Source organism: Thalassophryne amazonica, chromosome 14 (assembly GCF_902500255.1).
Source record: "Thalassophryne amazonica chromosome 14, fThaAma1.1, whole genome shotgun sequence".
Classification (NCBI taxonomy): domain Eukaryota; kingdom Metazoa; phylum Chordata; class Actinopteri; order Batrachoidiformes; family Batrachoididae; genus Thalassophryne; species Thalassophryne amazonica.
In genome coordinates this window covers 96,259,771-96,280,225 of record NC_047116.1, presented here as the reverse complement: position 1 = coordinate 96,280,225, position 20,455 = coordinate 96,259,771, and the positions used below count along the sequence as shown (strand labels likewise).

The following is a 20,455-nucleotide window of genomic DNA, read 5'->3' as shown; positions in this document are numbered from 1 at the left end:
TGAGCATGTTTGGGATGCTCTGGAACGGCGTATACGACAGCGTGTACCAGTTCCTGCCAATATCCAGCAACTTCGCACAGCCATTGAAGAGCAGTGGACCAACATTCCACAGGCCACAATTGACAACCTGATCAACTCTATGCGAAGGAGATGTGTTGCACTGCATGAGGCAAATGGTGGTCACACCAGATACTGACTGGTATCCCCCCCCCCCAATAAAACAAAACTGCACCTTTCAGAGTGGCCTTTTATTGTGGGCAGTCTAAGGCACACCTGTGCACTAATCATGGTGTCTAATCAGCATCTTGATATGGCACACCTGTGGGTGTGGGATGGATTATCTCAGCAAAGGAGAAGTGCTCACTATCACAGATTTAGACTGGTTTGTGAACAATATTTGAGGGAAATGGTGATATTGTGTATGTGGAAAAAGTTTTAGATCTTTGAGTTCATCTCATACAAAATGAGAGCAAAACCAAAAGTGTTGCGTTTATATTTTTGTTGAGTGTATATATATATATATATATATATATATATATATATATATATATATATATATATATATATATATATATACGAGGTCTATTAGATAAGAAACCGACACTTTTTTTTTTTTTTTAACTATATGGATTTGAATGACGTGCGATTACACCAATCATGCTTGAACCCTCATGGGCATGCAAGAGTTTTTTCACGCCTGTCGGTTACGTCATTCGCCTGTGGGCAGTCTTTGAGTGAGGAGTCGCCCACCCTCTCGTCGATTTTTCATTGTTTAGGAATGGCTCAGAGACTGCTGCTTTGTTTGATAAAATTTTTTCAAAACTGTAAGGCACAACTGAGTGGACACCATTTGATAAATTCAGCTGGTTTTCGGTAAAAATTTTAACGGCTGATGAGAGATTTTGGTCTGGTAGTGTCGCCGTAAGGATGGCCCACGGTGCCTGACGGCGATCTGCGCTTCGAGGCGGCAGCGTCTCGCCGTTTCAAGTTGAAAACTCCACATTTCAGGCTCTGTTGACCCAGTAAGTCGTCAGAGAACAGAGAACTTTCAGAAGAAGTCGGCATGAGGAGTTTATTCGGACATTCCATTGTTAACGGACATTTTGTAATGAAAGAACGTGCGGGCAGAGTCGCATGTCGGGCCGGACCCAACCGCGGGGGGTCGCAACAGGAAAAACACCTCCATTGGAAACCTTAACGGGCAAGTTGGAACATGCCCAAGCTGTTAAACAATCTCAGTTACTCACTTGTTGAAAGCCATCAAAAGCCGCCTGAATTTTACAAATGGTTTTCAACACGGAGGTGTTTTTCCTGTCGCGGCGCACACAGATTCGCCGAGTCGTCACGGAAACGACTCAGCGAATTTGTGCGCACGTCTTTCATTAAAAAATGTCCTTAAACAGTGGAATGTCCGCATAAAGTCCTCATGCCGGCCTCTTCTGAATCTTCTCTGTTCTCTCACGACGTCCTTAAATTAGGATGTTTTCAGGTCGAAACAGGCCGATGACGGCGCCTGGTAGCGCTGCGCAACGTCCCGCTCCGTGGGAAGTCCTTACAGCGACAGAAACACCCCATAATCTCTCATCAGCCATTAAACTTTTCACTGAAAACCAGCTTAATTTCTCGAATAGTGTCCACTCGGATATTCCTCACAGGTCCAGAAAAAAATTTGATAAAGCAACGCGCGCCGTCTCAAGCAGCGTGTGAAACAAAGGAATTCAGCCGAGAGGGTGGGACCACATCTCACTCAAGGCCTGCCCACAGGGAAATGACGTCGCCGACACGCGTGAAAAAACTCACGCATGCGTACGAGGGTTCAAGCATGATTGGTGTAATCGCACGTCATTCAAATCCATATAGTTAAAAAAAATAAGTGTCGGTTTCTTATCTAATAGACCTTGTATATATATATATATATATATATATATACGAGGTCTGTTAGAAAAGTATCCGACCTTATTATTTTTCTCAAAATCCATATGGATTTGAATCACGTGTGATTGCGTCAGACAAGCTTGAACCCTTGTGCACATGCGTGAGTTTTTCCACGCCTGTCGGTTGCATCATTCGCCTGTGAGCAGGCTTTGAGTGAGGAGTGGTCCACCCCCTCGTCGTTTCATTGTCAGGAAATGGCGGAATGATTTGGGCTTTTTTTCCATCAGAATTTTTCAGAAACTGTGAGAGACTGGCAGCTGGAAACCATTAGAAAAATTTATCTGGCTTTCGGTGAAAATGTTACGGGCTTGGTAGAGAATAAGGAGTGTTACTGTCGCTTTAAGGATGGCCCCCAGCAGCTGTGGGGCGCTACTGGAGCGAGACAAAACCACCTCCGTTTTGGTCTCACAGGACGGCTTTGAGATGGCGTTCAGACAGCTGTCGGTGGTTTTTCCATCGAGTGATTATCCGAGAAATTGTGGATGTGCCTGGACATGCCAGAACATGTCCCGTGAGGCTTCATCACGGCGTTGCTTTGTGCCATGCGGCACCGCATGCGGCCCCATGTTGCAAGGATCTGTACACAATTCTTGGAAGCTGAAAATGTCCCAGTTCTTGCATGGCCGGCATACTCACCAGACATGTCACCCATTGAGCATGTTTGGGATGCTCTGGACCGGCGTATACGACAGCGTGTACCAGTTCCTGCCAATATGCAGCAACTTCGCACAGCCATTGAAGAGGAGTGGACCAACATTCCACAGGCCACAATTGACAACCTGATCAACTCTATGCGAAGGAGATGTGTTGCACTGCATGAGGCAAATGGTGGTCACACCAGATACTGACTGGTATCCCCCCCAATAAAACGAAACTGCACCTTTCAGAGTGGCCTTTTATTGTGGGCAGTCTAAGGCACACCTGTGCACTAATCATGGTGTCTAATCAGCATCTTGATATGGCACACCTGTGAGGTGGGATGGATTATCTCAGCAAAGGAGAAGTGCTCACTATCACAGATTTCGACTGGTTTGTGAACAATATTTGAGGGAAATGGTGATATTGTGTATGTGGAAAAAGTTTTAGATCTTTGAGTTCATCTCATACAAAATGGGAGCAAAACCAAAAGTGTTGCGTTTATATTTTTGTTGAGTGTATATATATATATATGTACACACACACACTCTCTGTCTATCTCTGTTGGATTTGATGAGTTTGTAGGTTTTAATTGACATGTCCTGCCCGCGTCTCTCACCACCGCGTCCAGCTCGCCGTACTTTCACAGCCCGCCCTGCCTCGGTCTGTGTCAGCACTGAACACTGGCCTCTTTGATGAGTGCGTGTGAGAACAGCCTGTTGATTTACCCTGACGAGCACACACACACACGCCCCGTCGTGTTGTGAATTAAAGCAGTGTTTCGGTGCAGCAGCGCACCAGCGGCAGTGGCACAGGTCACAGAAGTGGGCAGAGTTGAAGATCTCAGAGCACCGTTGGCTCTGCAGGTTGTGTAACTGTAAAACAGTGAAAACACAGACGGAACTGCAGCGGATAACGTAGACAAACGGTTTACTCAGGCACATGTGACTGAAGCTGTGTAGCGTGAAATTATTATTTTAAAGGGACAGTGTTGTTAGAGTCACGCTGAAATTGTTGGACTGTGTTGCCTGCTGGCTGGGTTCCAGTCTGGACTGGCACAAACTCACTGGAAAACAAAAAAACATTTGTGGACACGGTGTAAAGCGGCTGTCACACGGGATGAGCCCATAGGGAAGTGTTCTTCAGTTTGTGTCCATACAACACAATTTCTGGTTCACTGTGGAGTTCTGGAACTTGGAACTCCTTTTCCAACCCGCCCACCGGTCATGAGTGACCTCCACAGTCCGGACTTCTGAAATCCACAAACCCAGAATTTATTTTTATTTCTCTCATCAGTTTAGTCTGACAGTAAAAGACACAAGCTGTCTCGGACACTGTATGAAAGTTCAACATGCAAATTAGGGGCGTGTGATCGTTGCTGGGGGTTTGTGAAAACAACTGTCCATGAACAATGATGATCCCACTCCACGGGTCCATGAACATTACCACTTGTTGTGGACTATAGGTCACTATGATCAATAGACACTATAAGTACCCGGATGCTTAGTTCTATCATCTCTGTCTGAGATGTTGGACATTTTATGTCATACTTTGCTTATTTGATCTTTATTTTTATGGTTGAAGCAGATGTTGACTCCTGACTCTGGTCTGCTTGAGGTTTCTTCCTGCAATCAGAATATGCCCAAGAGAGTTTTTCCCAACCACTGTTGCCTCTGTGCTTGCTCAGGGGGGTTGGTAAGGTTAGACAATCCCCTTGTGAAGCTCCTTTGGGTGACTTATTTTGTGATTTAGTGCTGTATAAACACACTGAACTGAAGCGAACGTTGACCACAGCAGGAGACACTCTGGCCATTTTCATGTTGTTCATGTTGTCTCCTGTTTCCTGAATTTAAAACCAGATCCTCATTCTTGTATCAAGTTGTTATATTGCTTACAAAACAACAACAGAAGCTTCTTCTTCATGTACCCAATCTATTAGGGGGTGGGACCTGCCTAATCTGGTGCCACTTCCAGGTCCAGAATAATAGATATGGGTTGGGATATGAAAGGGATTCCAGCCACACCACTGGGTAAAGACAGAATTCCAAGGTCAAAAGTGTGCATGGATGAGTCATTTCTAGGATTCAGAAATTAGCATGGACTCATATCAAAGAGTGAAAATATCTCATGCAAACATTCTGAGGGTGTGTTACATAATTCAATCAAGTCATATGGAGTTACTGCTAAAAATGACCAAAACCATTGTTTGATTGTGTTTGAAACAACAAAGAGGAGTTTTGGATGAAGAGCTTCTGAAATGGGACAATAAGTATGATGTGATAAAGTTGATCCTGTCCTTGATCCCGGGGCACAGGTACTGACAGCAAGTTCTTACCTTGACTCTCATGTCTGTGTCAGTGAGGACCATGTAGAAGTCATCGTGTGTCATGCCGAACTCTTTCCTAAGCTCAGTGATCAGATCCTGGTTCACCAAGTCCTCCTGACGAAGACCCTTCATGGGCTTGTCATTCTCTGAAGGAAAGGTTAACGGGAAATTAGTCAAAGTGATAAGAACAATCCATCACATTAAAACCACCAACAAACATCAAAGTACATTAGTGGTCAGAGGTTTGCATATAGTTGTGGTCATGAACTTCTTGGTAACATTGAGCAGAGATGTTATTTTTATGAGGCAAAAGGATTCTGCATTTTTATCAGAAAAACAAGAATTTGTACACGTTTTAATTTATTTTGAGTTTCCAAAAATCACCACAGTTTACATATTATACATACAGGGTCAAAACATATACTTTAATTATTCAGTGATTCTGATCAAATCTGGCTGGACATCAAGCTCTGGCATCACGATCACAGGAGTACACATGCAATTTGGGTGGAGGACTTGAAGACATGGTTACAGCTAATGATGGAATATGGGGCTTCTTTGGTGACCAGAAACTGTAAGATACCAGGGACTGGACAGAAGTCACCACTGTCCAAAGGAGAAAACATTTAATTTCTGAGGGAACTGTGAATATCTTCGAGGAGTCGATGTGCACAGCTAAGGTGGTAATTCTAGTGTATCTAAGGAGCTGACAAAGTGGACTTCGATGGCACGAACGATACACAAAGAGTTGTTTGTAAGGGGAATCATCAGCATATGTCTTGACCTTCTGTGGTCTAGTGACCCTCGACCTGCTTACAGATAAATCAGAGCCCTACACTCCTCCAAACCTACACAGAGTGATTCTACTTTACTGTCCTGTTGGGGCAGCTACTTTGACCAGTCATATGAGGCTGATCCTCGTGCCAGGATGTTACACATCTCCAGTGTGAGACTTAAGATGTCAGTGGCCCAAAGTGATGAGTGGACACCTTTGGTACTTGGTCTCTTGTGAGGATCCTTGGACACAGTTACAATTTCTGTCAAATTAACACTTACTGAGGGAGACTCAAAATACATGTATTGTGAGTGAACCTCAGATATGACAGTTCAGCCATGTGACACATGTCTCCGGGCATGATGCAGCACAGCCACCTGACTCCAGCAGATAGATGGCTACTGTCAGGAAGTGAGGTTGGACCAGTTGTCTGCCTGGGTGATTTGCACAGTGCCATTCACAGTCCCATGCCATTTGTGTGGTAACACACTCATGGGGCACTTAGGAAAGGCGGGGCCATTTGCACATCCAGCTTGAAAATGGTCTGTCTGCACTCTATCTTCATGCTCGGAGCGCGAATGGTCCCGCCTTTTTCATGTGCCCCGCAAGTGGTGTTGGATATTTGTGGGTGGCACCCGGACTCCAGTGGGTCAAACGGGCACGCACACGGCATTCCACCGAATGTCAGCCGCTGGTGTGAAGGCTGCCTCGATCCCGCTATTCAGCGACAGTCCATCATGGCCAATGATTTCATGTAGCATATCGTGCCGCAGCATAATGTGTCCAACCTGCATACGACAAGCTGTGCGAATGCTGTGAACACAATCAGATGGCAGTGCGAACTCATCTTGCCTGCCGTTTGAATGGGTTTCCGGCACGTGCAGCATGCGAATATAGAGTGCATGTGCCATGCCCGAACGGATGTGCCGACTGCTGTACGAGGCGTTCGAGTGCAGTTCTGATTTTCCACGAGTGCCATTCGACTCTGCCTTCGTGTGCCATTCTGCCTCAATCGTGCTATGTGTGAAGGGGCCATAAATGTCTCACACCCTGCACACAGATATAAAACACATCTCACATACAGCACATCCTAAATGTCTCTCACACTCTGCACACAGGGATATAAAATGCATCTCACATACAGCACATCCTAAATGTCTCACACTCTGCACACAGGGATATAAAACGCATCTCACATACAGCACATCCTAAATGTCTCACACTCTGCACACAGGGATATAAAACGCATCTCACATACAGCACATCCTAAATGTCTCACACCCTGCACACAGGGATATAAAACACATCTCACATACAGCACATCCTAAATGTCTCACACTCTGCACACAGGGATATAAAACACATCTCACATACAGCACATCCTAAATGTCTCACACTCTGCACACAGGGATATAAAACACATCTCACATACAGCACATCCTAAATGTCTCACACTCTGCACACAGGGATATAAAACACATCTCACATACAGCACATCCTAAAGTTCTCACACCCTGCACACAGGGATATAAAATGCATCTCACATACAGCACATCCTAAATGTCTCACACTCTGCACACAGGGATATAAAACACATCTCACATACAGCACATCCTAAAGTTCTCACACCCTGCACACAGGGATATAAAACACACAAATACATCTCATATACAACAAACACATCCTAAAGGTCTCACACACTGAGGTTGCCTCAAACTGAAGAAGGAACGCGTGCACGCACCCACCCACACGCTGGTAAGTGGAACAAGTGTCTCATGGGTTGTGGATATGAGTAGGTGATTGACCTTGTGGCACTTCCAAAAAGGTACCTGTAAGACGTTCAATGAAAGAAACCTCCAGGGAACTTTCCCAGAAGAACTTAATCATCTTCAAGCCACTGGAGTACTGAGAAAACAACAACTGTGACAAACCATCACATGTCACCAGATAATGTTGTCTCTCTCAGACATTACACCTTTGGAGAAGTGCAGAGGCCTTTCACAAGATCCAAACCACACATCTGCAGCAAAACGTCCAGAGATGAGTCGCAATGATCCGGGAACAAAATTACATACAGCACATCCTAAAGATGTGAGTCAGAGATCAATTTCTAGCAAAGTGACGGGAAATCCACACAGTGGATGAAGAAAGGATGTGCTCACGACAAAAACTAAAAGGATGTGTGAAATGTGGTGGAGGTGATGTCCTGGGTTGACCTTTCATGGCTGATTGTGGTACAGGTTCCCTCATCAAAAAAAATGAGGTGGGCTTCATAGATAATTGGCAAAGCTTCTGGGGAAAACCTGGTCTTGTTAGGAGAGACAGCATCCATCCCACTTTGGATGGAGCAGCTCTCATTTCTAGAAATCTGGCCAATTTTCTTAAATCCTCCAAACCGTGACTATCCAGGGTTGGGACCAGGAAGCAGAGTTGTAGTCTTACACACCTCTCTGCAGCTTCTCTCCCCCTGCCATCCCCTCATTACCCCATCCCCGTAGAGACGGTGCCTGCTCCCAGACCACCAACAACCAGTAAAAATCTATTTAAGCATAAAAATTCAAAAAGAAAAAATAATATAGCACCTTCAACTGCACCACAGACTAAAACAGTTAAATGTGGTCTATTAAACATTAGGTCTCTCTCTTCTAAGTCCCTGTTGGTAAATGATATAATAATTGATCAACATATTGATTTATTCTGCCTTACAGAAACCTGGTTACAGCAGGATGAATATGTTAGTTTAAATGAGTCAACACCCCCGAGTCACACTAACTGTCAGAATGCTCGTAGCACGGGCCGGGGCGGAGGATTAGCAGCAATCTTCCATTCCAGCTTATTAATTAATCAAAAACCCAGACAGAGCTTTAATTCATTTGAAAGCTTGTCTCTTAGTCTTGTCCATCCAAATTGGAAGTCCCAAAAACCAGTTTTATTTGTTATTATCTATCGTCCACCTGGTCGTTACTGTGAGTTTCTCTGTGAATTTTCAGACCTTTTGTCTGACTTAGTGCTTAGCTCAGATAAGATAATTATAGTGGGCGATTTTAACATCCACACAGATGCTGAGAATGACAGCCTCAACACTGCATTTAATCTATTATTAGACTCTATTGGCTTTGCTCAAAAAGTAAATGAGTCCACCCACCACTTTAATCATATCTTAGATCTTGTTCTGACTTATGGTATGGAAATAGAAGACTTAACAGTATTCCCTGAAAACTCCCTTCTGTCTGATCATTTCTTAATAACATTTACATTTACTCTGATGGACTACCCAGCAGTGGGGAATAAGTTTCATTACACTAGAAGTCTTTCAGAAAGCGCTGTAACTAGGTTTAAGGATATGATTCCTTCTTTATGTTCTCTAATGCCATATACCAACACAGTGCAGAGTAGCTACCTAAACTCTGTAAGTGAGATAGAGTATCTCGTCAATAGTTTTACATCCTCATTGAAGACAACTTTGGATGCTGTAGCTCCTCTAAAAAAGAGAGCTTTAAATCAGAAGTGCCTGACTCCGTGGTATAACTCACAAACTCGTAGCTTAAAGCAGATAACCCGTAAGTTGGAGAGGAAATGGCGTCTCACTAATTTAGAAGATCTTCACTTAGCCTGGAAAAAGAGTCTGTTGCTCTATAAAAAAGCCCTCCGTAAAGCTAGGACATCTTTCTACTCATCACTAATTGAAGAAAATAAGAACAACCCCAGGTTTCTTTTCAGCACTGTAGCCAGGCTGACAAAGAGTCAGAGCTCTATTGAGCTGAGTATTCCATTAACTTTAACTAGTAATGACTTCATGACTTTCTTTGCTAACAAAATTTTAACTATTAGAGAAAAAATTACTCATAACCATCCCAAAGACATATCGTTATCTTTGGCTGCTTTCAGTGATGCCGGTATTTGGTTAGACTCTTTCTCTCCGATTGTTCTGTCTGAGTTATTTTCATTAGTTACTTCATCCAAACCATCAACATGTCTATTAGACCCCATTCCTACCAGGCTGCTCAAGGAAGCCCTACCATTATTTAATGCTTCGATCTTAAATATGATCAATCTATCTTTGTTAGTTGGCTATGTACCACAGGCTTTTAAGGTGGCAGTAATTAAACCATTACTTAAAAAGCCATCACTTGACCCAGCTATCTTAGCTAATTATAGGCCAATCTCCAACCTTCCTTTTCTCTCAAAAATTCTTGAAAGGGTAGTTGTAAAACAGCTAACTGATCATCTGCAGAGGAATGGTCTATTTGAAGAGTTTCAGTCAGGTTTTAGAATTCATCATAGTACAGAAACAGCATTAGTGAAGGTTACAAATGATCTTCTTATGGCCTCGGACAGTGGACTCATCTCTGTGCTTGTTCTGTTAGACCTCAGTGCTGCTTTTGATACTGTTGACCTTAAAATTTTATTACAGAGATTAGAGCATGCCATAGGTATTAAAGGCACTGCGCTGCGATGGTTTGAATCATATTTGTCTAATAGATTACAATTTGTTCATGTAAATGGGGAATCTTCTTCACAGACTAAAGTTAATTATGGAGTTCCACAAGGTTCTGTGCTAGGACCAATTTTATTCACTTTATACATGCTTCCCTTAGGCAGTATTATTAGACGGTATTGCTTAAATTTTCATTGTTACGCAGATGATACCCAGCTTTATCTATCCATGAAGCCAGAGGACACACACCAATTAGCTAAACTGCAGGATTGTCTTACAGACATAAAGACATGGATGACCTCTAATTTCCTGCTTTTAAACTCAGATAAAACTGAAGTTATTGTACTTGGCCCCACAAATCTTAGAAACATGGTGTCTAACCAGATCCTTACTGTGGATGGCATTACCCTGACCTCTAGTAATACTATGAGAAATCTTGGAGTCATTTTTGATCAGGATATGTCATTCAAAGCGCATATTAAACAAATATGTAGGACTGCTTTTTTGCATTTACGCAAGATCTCTAAAATCAGAAAGGTCTTGTCTCAGAGTGATGCTGAAAAACTAATTCATGCATTTATTTCCTCTAGGCTGGACTATTGTAATTCATTATTATCAGGTTGTCCTAAAAGTTCCCTAAAAAGCCTTCAGTTAATTCAAAATGCTGCAGCTAGAGTACTGACGGGGACTAGAAGGAGAGAGCATATCTCACCCATATTGGCCTCTCTTCATTGGCTTCCTGTTAATTCTAGAATAGAATTTAAAATTCTTCTTCTTACTTATAAGGTTTTGAATAATCAGGTCCCATCTTATCTTAGGGACCTCATAGTACCATATCACCCCAATAGAGCGCTTCGCTCTCAGACTGCAGGCTTACTTGTAGTTCCTAGGGTTTGTAAGAGTAGAATGGGAGGCAGAGCCTTCAGCTTTCAGGCTCCTCTCCTGTGGAACCAGCTCCCAATTCAGATCAGGGAGACAGACACCCTCTCTACTTTTAAGATTAGGCTTAAAACTTTCCTTTTTGCTAAAGCTTATAGTTAGGGCTGGATCAGGTGACCCTGAACCATCCCTTAGTTATGCTGCTATAGACTTAGACTGCTGGGGGGTTCCCATGATGCACTGTTTCTTTCTCTTTTTGCTCTGTATGCACCACTCTGCATTTAATCATTAGTGATCGATCTCTGCTCCCCTCCACAGCATGTCTTTTTCCTGGTTCTCTCCCTCAGCCCCAACCAGTCCCAGCAGAAGACTGCCCCTCCCTGAGCCTGGTTCTGCTGGAGGTTTCTTCCTGTTAAAAGGGAGTTTTTCCTTCCCACTGTAGCCAAGTGCTTGGTCACAGGGGGTCGTTTTGACTGTTGGGGTTTTACATAATTATTGTATGGCTTTTGCCTTACAATATAAAGCGCCTTGGGGCAACTGTTTGTTGTGATTTGGCGCTATATAAAAAAATTGATTGATTGATTGATTGATCTTTATTTCAGGACTGAAGCCAAATTAATTCAGAACATGAACATTTTCCCAAATTTTTCTCACCAATATTTGCGTGGTCAGTACAAAAGCTGCTACGTTCTGTGTTTTTACAAACATCTCAGTGTAAATACCAGGAAAAAAAACCTGAAATTCATTCTTAACTTTCTTCTCATGTGCATCATTTAATCTCAAAAATAAACTTTCAATCAATTTGGAAAGTCTTCGTTAAAGTGCTTCAAGTAAAACTGTTCAGTGGTTTCTCCTAATCTACTCTTTACACACCAAGTTGTTTGTTTGTTTTGTTTTTTTTTTTTTACTGAAATCACAGTTATCAGGAAAGCTCTTCTCAAGCCAACTTTACTAAACGAATAATAAAAATGAGAACAGTAAATTAATAAAAATTAATAAATGAATAATTAAAATACATAAATGTCAAGTCCATCAGCACGGTGGCTCAGTAGTTAACACTGTTGCCTTACAGCAAAAAGGCTGTGACTTCGATTCCCACTTGTGGCCTTTCTGTGTGGAGTTTGCATGTTCTCCCCGTGTCTGCGTGGGTTTCCTTCGGTTGCTCCGGCTTCCTCCCACTTCCAAAGACATGCAGGTTGGGCAGACTGGAAACTTTAAATTGTCTGTAGGTGTGAATGTGTTCGTTTGTCTGTATGTGGCATACAGAGAATGGATGGAAATGTCAAGTTGAAGTCATTACATCAGAGGGAGAACTGCTTCCATTTCTTTATGATGGATGGAAATGAAGTACAAAAAAATGTTCATATATCCATCCCCTGACTGGTCGTAAGAAAACTGGCCATAAAGGTGATGATTTATATTAATATTTGTCCAATTACTTATAGTTTCTGAAAATGGAGAGACTATGTCTGAAAATGTTTGTAAGTCCTAAATGGTTCATGTGATATTTTTGTTCAACCTAATTAAAGCTGAAAGTGGACACAGCACAAACATCTTGTTCCTCTGGCTAAAACACAAACACATCACTGTCCAAAAATGTGTGGAAATCAAGTCAACATTCTAACGGACAGAACAGATGGTTTGATGAAAAAGATCTACAGTAACAGAAAACAGAGTCTGAAGGTTTTTAGCTGAGGTGTATGTAAACCTATGACCTGAAAATGGAGCTGAGTATATCTTCAATCCGACATGCAGCCTGTTCAGTAACAGTAACATCCTCTCTGATGTTCGGCGTCCTGAGACCTGGCGGGTTCCTGTGGTCATGTGTTCTTACGATTCTTACTGTATTTAGTTTGACAATCAGGAGCCCGCTGACTGCTGTGGTGTTAATCATCTGATGGACTGTAGTCCAGGTCACAGCACCACCACTGCACAGTGGGACAAACTTACCCAGCTGGTAGTGGTCGATTTTCATGGTGGAGTTGGTGAGCGAGCCAAAGATCGTGATGATGGAGACTCTCCTGATGGCCTATCTCACACACAGCCTCCAGGTACTCGTCCCGCTGCTGAGTGTACATGCTGTTCTCCTCGCTGGGGGAGGTGATCAGCTGGTGGAGAGGGAGGAGTGGCGTTAGAGAGGCTGGTGCTGGGTTACATTTAACTCATTTTCCCTGCAGCTCAGATCAGGGGAGGACGGATGCTCCACATATTTTTACACCAACCCTCCTCATCGTTATCACTGCCGTCCAGTCAGAGTCTGTTTGCACATTCATCCAGGGGACTGGAGCCACACGTTTTCACCGGCATATTCATATAAATCCAAATACTGAAACACAAACTCCACAGGTAAAACGAACTCAGGACACTGGCTCCATTTTAAAAATACATCTATGAGGTCTATTAGAAAATAAACCGACCCTTTTATTTATTTATTTATTTTAACTATATGGATTTGAATGACGTGCGATTACACCAATCATGCTTGAACCCTCGTGTGCATGCGTGAGTTTTTTCACGCGTGTTGACGTCATTTCCCTGTTGGCAGGCCTTGAGTGAGATGTGGTCCCGCCCTCTCGGCTGAATTCCTTTGTCTCACACGCTGCTTGAGACGGCGCGCGTTGCTTTATCAGGGTTCAAGCATGATTGGTGTAATCACACGTGATTCAAATCCATATGGTTTTTGAAAAAAATAATAAGGTCGGATACTTTTCTAATAGACCTCATAGTTTAGCACCAGTATTCCAAAACAAACACCAAACGATACCCAACCTGACTGTTTATTAATTATTCTCTTCTGCACTATGGATTCTGAGCTGATGACAGATGATGTTTTAAAGGCGTGTGGCCTGTAGGGGGACTGGAGCATCTGGTGACTGTGCATCAAGTGTGTTTACATGGTCAGTGATGACTGACTTATTCTAATGAACCCTCAGGGGTCCACAGACTCACCATGAGTCCCACGGCTGTTTGACGTATCTGGACCCCACAGCGCTAAGACCATACTGTGTACATGAGTTTATATGACTCATGATTCGGGTCGGAGGGCCTCTTAGCAGAATTTTGCTTCAGGCCCCACAGACCCCTGGACCTCTGTTCTGTGGAACACATTACTGACTGATGTTGGCCAGATGACTTAAGACTCTTCTGTTCTCGGCTGCTTACAATCAGTGATGGATGATCATTTTTATCTTAATGTTTTAATATTTCTCATTGTGCCCCTTTTTTGATGAAACTCCATTTCAATTTTTAAATTATTATGTTTTAAAATGTATGGTGTTTTATTGTTTTTACCTTTGCCCATCTTATGTTATCACTGTTTGTTTGTTTGTGAACATCCTGTAACCCACAATTTTTTTTATATATTATGACATTTTTACAGAGGATTCATATCCTGATAAGCAAGAAGTGATTAAATTTTCAAGGTTATAGGTCAAAAGTCAAAGTCAGAAAAAAATCTTGGAAAGTTGGAAAAATCCTGATGTTTAACATGAAACAAAATTCATAACTGTCAGTTGATAAAGGAAACCATCCTACATAATGCTGTCAAATATGAAAGACATTTGATGTTTTTAACAGAGTTTGATCTAGATCTGATCTGGACTACAGATTTTGTTATATTTTACATTACATCTTAAACAAACGTGCCCCAATCACTCTCATATTTGACAGTGAGGTGCAGACTGACACTCACTATCACCTGACAAAGTTTAATCCAGATCTGATCCGGATTGTGGATATTATGAACATTTGAATTTAATATTGAAAAGCTCTTTTGATGTACATTTTGCGTTATATCTCAATTAAAAGTGCCTCAGTCACTCTCATTACCCTGTTCACCTGTGGAATGTTCCAATCAGGTGTTCTTTGAGCATTCATCAATTTTCCCAGTCTTTTGTTGCCACTGTCCCAGCTTTTTTGAAACATGCTGCAGGCATCCATTTCAAAATGAGCAAATATTTGCACAAAAACAATAAAGTTTATCAGTTTGAACATTAAATATCTTGTCTTTGTGGTGTATTCAGTTGAATGTAGGTTGAAGAGGATTTGAAAATCATTGTATTGTTTTTATTTACATTTTACACAACGTCCCAACTTCATTGGCATTGGGGTTGTGTAGATATTACGTGACAAAAAAAAACAACAACAAATGACTCCTATAATAATAATAATAAACATAATTTTACAGATCTAACTCATAAGAAGGAATGAAAATGCAGCTATTTTACTAATCCACTGCAACATATATTATAAATAATTACCCTTTGAGACAAGATTCCAAATGTGTTCTCCGCTGCACGACGCACACAAGACCACCTGCAGCAGTAGATCATTTCTCTGTCATTGTGGCAGTGATGAGAGATGTTTTCATCAGCCAGGTGCTGAGAGCAAATGCATCATCGGCTACGACATTATTATTTATTAGTATTTTAACACGGATTTTGGGAGCTTTTTTTCGTGTATATTCACTCACGTATCTGCACTGAAAATGCACATGAAACATTTCACATCTGGGCACTTTGACAATATTTTGCCCAGCTTCAAAATGCCAAATTGCTCTCCATGAAGGCACACTTGTGTTAAGTAGGCAGCATTGGGACTGCGCTCTCTAAGACTTACATACATCTCTATGGCTGTCACTCAAAGTGGCCACGCCCCTAATGTGCTTGAAGAACTGTTTTTTCGTGAACATGATGATGCCTGAAAGAAGAATAAATCACAGTAACCACGGTTCTCGCCGCCCCGTGACAGCACCCGTGACCACTATCTACAGTCTTTTTCAAACCGTTGGTTCTCTGACGGGTTTAATATCATCACTGCTTTTATTTATTTGAAATCTTTTGCAGTTTGCATTCTGACCAACGGGTATTTCTGCTCGTACATGAAATAAATGTTGCAGTTCATCTGAGCTGTGTGCGTCACTGTCGGTTATGTGCTCACCAGCAGTCGCCTCCTGTTCTCAAAGTAGTCCAGGAATGAAGCCAGAGACCCACTTGGAGGGGGCGTCGGCTTCTTTGTGGGCTTCTGGTACTCCTCTTTTTCGGAGTACTTGGACAGCTTCTTGCCGTTTTTCTTCCCGTCCTTTCCTGCCTTTCCACCTCGCCTGTCTGCTTTTTTGGCAGCCTTGTCATTCTTCCTCTTTTTCTTGTCGTGCTTCTCGTGTTTGCCTTTGCCTTTCTTGGTGGGACTGATGTCCGTGTGGGTTTCAGTCTCCTCTGGGTAGCTGATGGTTGGTTTGCTGGCTTCATACTTTTCCTCATATTCATTAATCATCACCTGTACAGACAAACAGAAGACGGTGAATGTTTTTTAAAGCAGCTGTCCATAATCATCTTTTAGTGTCAGACCTTCCACTTAAAAAAAATGGGGGGGGGGAGGTTGCAGATGAAAAATGTTCAGTTTCTACAAAAGGTTCTGGCTTTCAAATAACAACCACATTTAGGCCGTGACTGTGGTTATAACATGCTTATTAACCTCTAACAAGCTTATTTTACTGACAGTCTGCAACAGTTTGATGAGAACACATAATAAGAACAGATTTCACAAAAAGCACATTAAAAACAAACAAACAAACAAACAAACAGAGTGAAAACGCTGCGGCAGGTGTTTGACTTCATCTTCACATGAGCTGCAATTAGTGCTTTTTGTCAAATTAATGAATTTTTAAAGCTAACTTTGGTTTGTTGGTGTTGTTTTGTTTTTTTAAGGGACATTCTGCAGACATAAAATGCTGCTGCTGGACATCATGTCGACTTTGTTCTTGGCACCAGCCAGAATAAATTCCGTTTCATTTCCGACAGGATCTTCGCGTCCTTACATCCGCCTGGGTAAAGTCGAAACACGCTCAGTTTTAGTTAGAAAACTAAATGCATTAGGACTAACTCAAAATAATTCCTAATTAAAGTCTAAAATCATGAAAGGAACTTGAGCTCAGTCTCACTCAGTCACCTTCTTCTTCTTGGTTGGCCTGAACTTGGGTGGTCTGTATGTGGGTGGTACCGGCCCGATCTGCTTGTGGTTCAGTGACTCTCTGTCAGTGTGGTTATCTCCAGACGGGGTGCTTTTAGACGGGTACTGCTCCTTCTCTCTGCGGTTGAAGTAGTGCGGATTGGCAGTGGTCCTGGGGGCAGGTAGCCATGGAGCTGTGGTGTGGGCTCTGGTTGTTCTCTGAGTGGTGGTGGTGGTGGGTGGTTTTGTTGTGGTGGTTCTTCTGGTGGTGGTTGTTGTTGTTCTGGTTGTGGTGGGTGTGGCCCGGGTTGTGGTGGTGGTGCGTCGAGTTGTGGTGGTTGGTCTTGTCGTTGTGGAGCTGGTGGTCGTGGCAGCTGTGGTCGTTGTGGAAGTATGTGGCGGCCTCCTGATCAGCTTTCTTTTTATTTCTGTCCGGTCTGGTTTTCTTTCGACTGGTGTTTCTTGGAGAGATGGACAGCAGAGAGACATAATGAGCAAAGCTAACACATGCAAAGTAATAAGTATATAAAAAAATACAGGACATGGAATTTGTCATTCCATTTTCCAAATCTGGATATGTTATTCTTCATCTTTCTGAGTACTGCCAGGTACGTCTTGAGTGTGCTGATGGCCTCTCACCTGTGAGGGTAACCTGCTCCACCTGACCCTCCACGCCGGCTCCTTTACACTTCTGGATGAAGCCTTTCTGACGAAGCTTCTCGAGCCTGCGCATGGGCGAGCGGTCTATGACTTCGTACATGGCCTCCAGCCTCACGGGGTAAGGGTACCGCTCCTCCACCTGCAGGGTCTTCTTCAGCAGCACCATCCCAAACTTACCTGAAAGCCGTGAAACATGAAGTTAAACCAGTCAGCAGGAGAGCGAGTGGGTGGTGCCTGACACAGCTACGGTCACACCCACTAAGGACTCTCTGAAATATTTCAAACTTTTCCGACTCAGAATTGGTTTGAAATCATGTGTTTTGATATCTCCGCCAATGAATGATGACTGTGTGTTTTTAAGTTTGAGGGCTGAAAGGAGATTTGTTTTAGTGGAATAAACCTTCTCAGGTCTGACTTTTGCAGCAGCTTACACTCAAAGTTTCTCTCTTATTTTAAGCCTGCATTTGCTGTTTTTTTTTTTAATTCATTACCTCGCATGTCAGCAACTCAACAAAAGCAGGGACCCTCACTGGTGGGCATGTGTCTGTGGACAAGATCAATCAAAAACGGCTGGACAGATTTCCTGTAAACTTGGTGGGAATATTACTTGGATAGACAGATATCTACATTTTGGACTAGTTAGTCAAAGAAAAATGGTCCAAAAATAATTTTTTTCTTGAAGCATCTGTTGTCCACAATTCATAGAAAAATGCTTCTTCTCCTTGAGATCAGATGGTTTTCTTTGGTTCATTTAATCAAAGTTCAGAATTCTTCACTGAATTTGGAAACTTTATATTTTAGATCAAATATGGACTTTTAAAAGTCTGTACTTGACCTACTCCACAAGTCCATTGATATGTGCTGTGATTTTTGTGTCACTACACCTTATAACACTGATGCTATAAAAAAATTACACAATAAAAATTCTCCAAAATTATGCAGAAAGTCATTTATTTCCCCAAAGTGAGTGCTGTAGTACAACCAGCAGAACATCACTGAGGTGTGCTGTGAATTTGGTGTCACCGCACTTTATAACAGTGATGCTATTAAATATTTTTCTGGTGTCTCTTTTTGTTTTTGAACTTTGTAGACGGTCCCTAAGCTTCCATTTCTCCGCCGCCTGCTTGTTCAGGTCCATGTTATTTTTCCAGCTCAGAGGACGCCTCACACGGATAAAAATAAGGTTGTAGCTCGTTGTCGACCTTCCTGAGGTTAGAAACTCGTGCTGTTTGTTTTTCTACATTTCTCTAAAGATTTATTGAGCCGTGAAGTTTGACTCTGTGAATGTCTTTGTAACTTTACTGCAGTGGACACGTAGCAGCAACAGTCTGAATGTTCCACTGTTTTCACTGAGAGGCTGATGGGAAGATGATGGATTTTTTATCTTAATGAGCAGGAATCACAGACGGCAACAAATAGATCATTTAACTGTAGAGTCACCTGGATTCAAACAGGTTGGAGGTTTTTTTTTAAATCTGTTTTAATACAACACTGGTGTATTTGTTCAGTGAAGTAAATTATTGTCTGAGTGGTTAACATTTAAAACTGGTTGCGCACGTCCCACCACTTATTTTATTTATTTATTTTTTTTTTTTTTGCTGTAGAAATAAAAGGGCACCATGATAATTTTGTCCTCATCTGTAAGCAGGATGGACACAGAAACGTGTTGAACAACATATTCAATGTTATTTGAATATGGACATAATAAAAACCTTCCAATGGACACGGTTTGCTGCACACAGCAACACGGAGCCATCAAGAGGGGATTTATGCAGGAAACCCTGGGAACACCACACCTTGTGGTGAGAAACATACGGATGCTTAAATTCCAAAAATTCTTCTGCTAGGACTGGTTGGGGCTGAGGGAGAGAACCAGGAAAAAGACTTGCTGTGGAAGAGAGCAGAGATCAATCACTAATGATTATATGCAGAGTGGTGCATACAGAGCAAAAAGAGAAAGAAACACCAGGAGCAATAGGGGATTAAGGGCCTTGCCCAAGGGCCCTTAGTGATTTTCCAGTCAGGCGGGGATTTGAACCCATGATCTTCTGGACTCAAGCCCAGAAGAAGAATTTTAAATTCTATTCTGGATTTAACAGGGAGCCAATGAAGAGAAGTCAATATGGGTGAAATATGCTCTCTCCTTCTAGTCCCCGTCAGTACTCTAGCTGCAGCATTTTGAATTAACTGAAGGCTTTTCAGGGAACTTTTAGGACAACCTGATAATAATGAATTACAATAGTCCAGCCTAGAGGAAATAAATGTATGAATTAGTTTTTCAGCATCACTCTGAGACAAGACCTTTCTAATTTTAGAGATATTGCGCAAATGTAAAAAAGCAGTCCTACATATTTGCTTAATATGCGCATTGAATGACATATCCTGATCAAAAATGACTCCAAGATTTCTTACAGTATTACTGGAGGTCAGGGTAATGCCATCCAGAGTAAGGATCTGGTTAGACACCATGTTTCTAAGATTTGTGGGGCCAAGTACAATAACTTCAGTTTTATCTGAATTTAAAAGCAGGAAATTAGAGGTCATCCATGTCTTTATGTCTGTAAGACAATCCTGCAGTTTAGCTAATTGGTGTGTGTCCTCTGGCTTCATGGATAGATAAAGCTGGGTATCATCTGCGTAACAATGAAAATTTAAGCAATGCTTTCTAATAATACTGCCTAAGGGAAGCATGTATAAAGTGAAGAAAATCAGTCCTAGCACAGAACCTTGTGGAACTCCATAATTAACCTTAGTCCGCGAAGAAGACTCCCCATTTAAATGAACAAATTGTAATCTATTAGATAAATGATTCAAACCACCGCAGCGCAGTGCCTTTAATACCTATGGCATGCTCTAATCT

At 42.2% G+C, this 20,455-nt stretch overlaps 1 protein-coding gene across 1 annotated transcript in view; it reads right to left on the bottom strand.

The window, feature by feature from the left end:
* The window catches only part of ccdc80 (coiled-coil domain containing 80), a 56,035-nt gene that overhangs the window by 26,250 nt on the left and 9,330 nt on the right, over nucleotides 1–20,455 (bottom strand). The window contains 6 exon segments of the mRNA XM_034186321.1: nucleotides 4,907–5,043; nucleotides 12,940–13,018; nucleotides 13,020–13,097; nucleotides 15,928–16,263; nucleotides 16,936–17,396; nucleotides 17,575–17,772. Of these exon segments, the coding sequence (XP_034042212.1) occupies nucleotides 4,907–5,043; nucleotides 12,940–13,018; nucleotides 13,020–13,097; nucleotides 15,928–16,263; nucleotides 16,936–17,396; nucleotides 17,575–17,772 (1,289 nt within the window).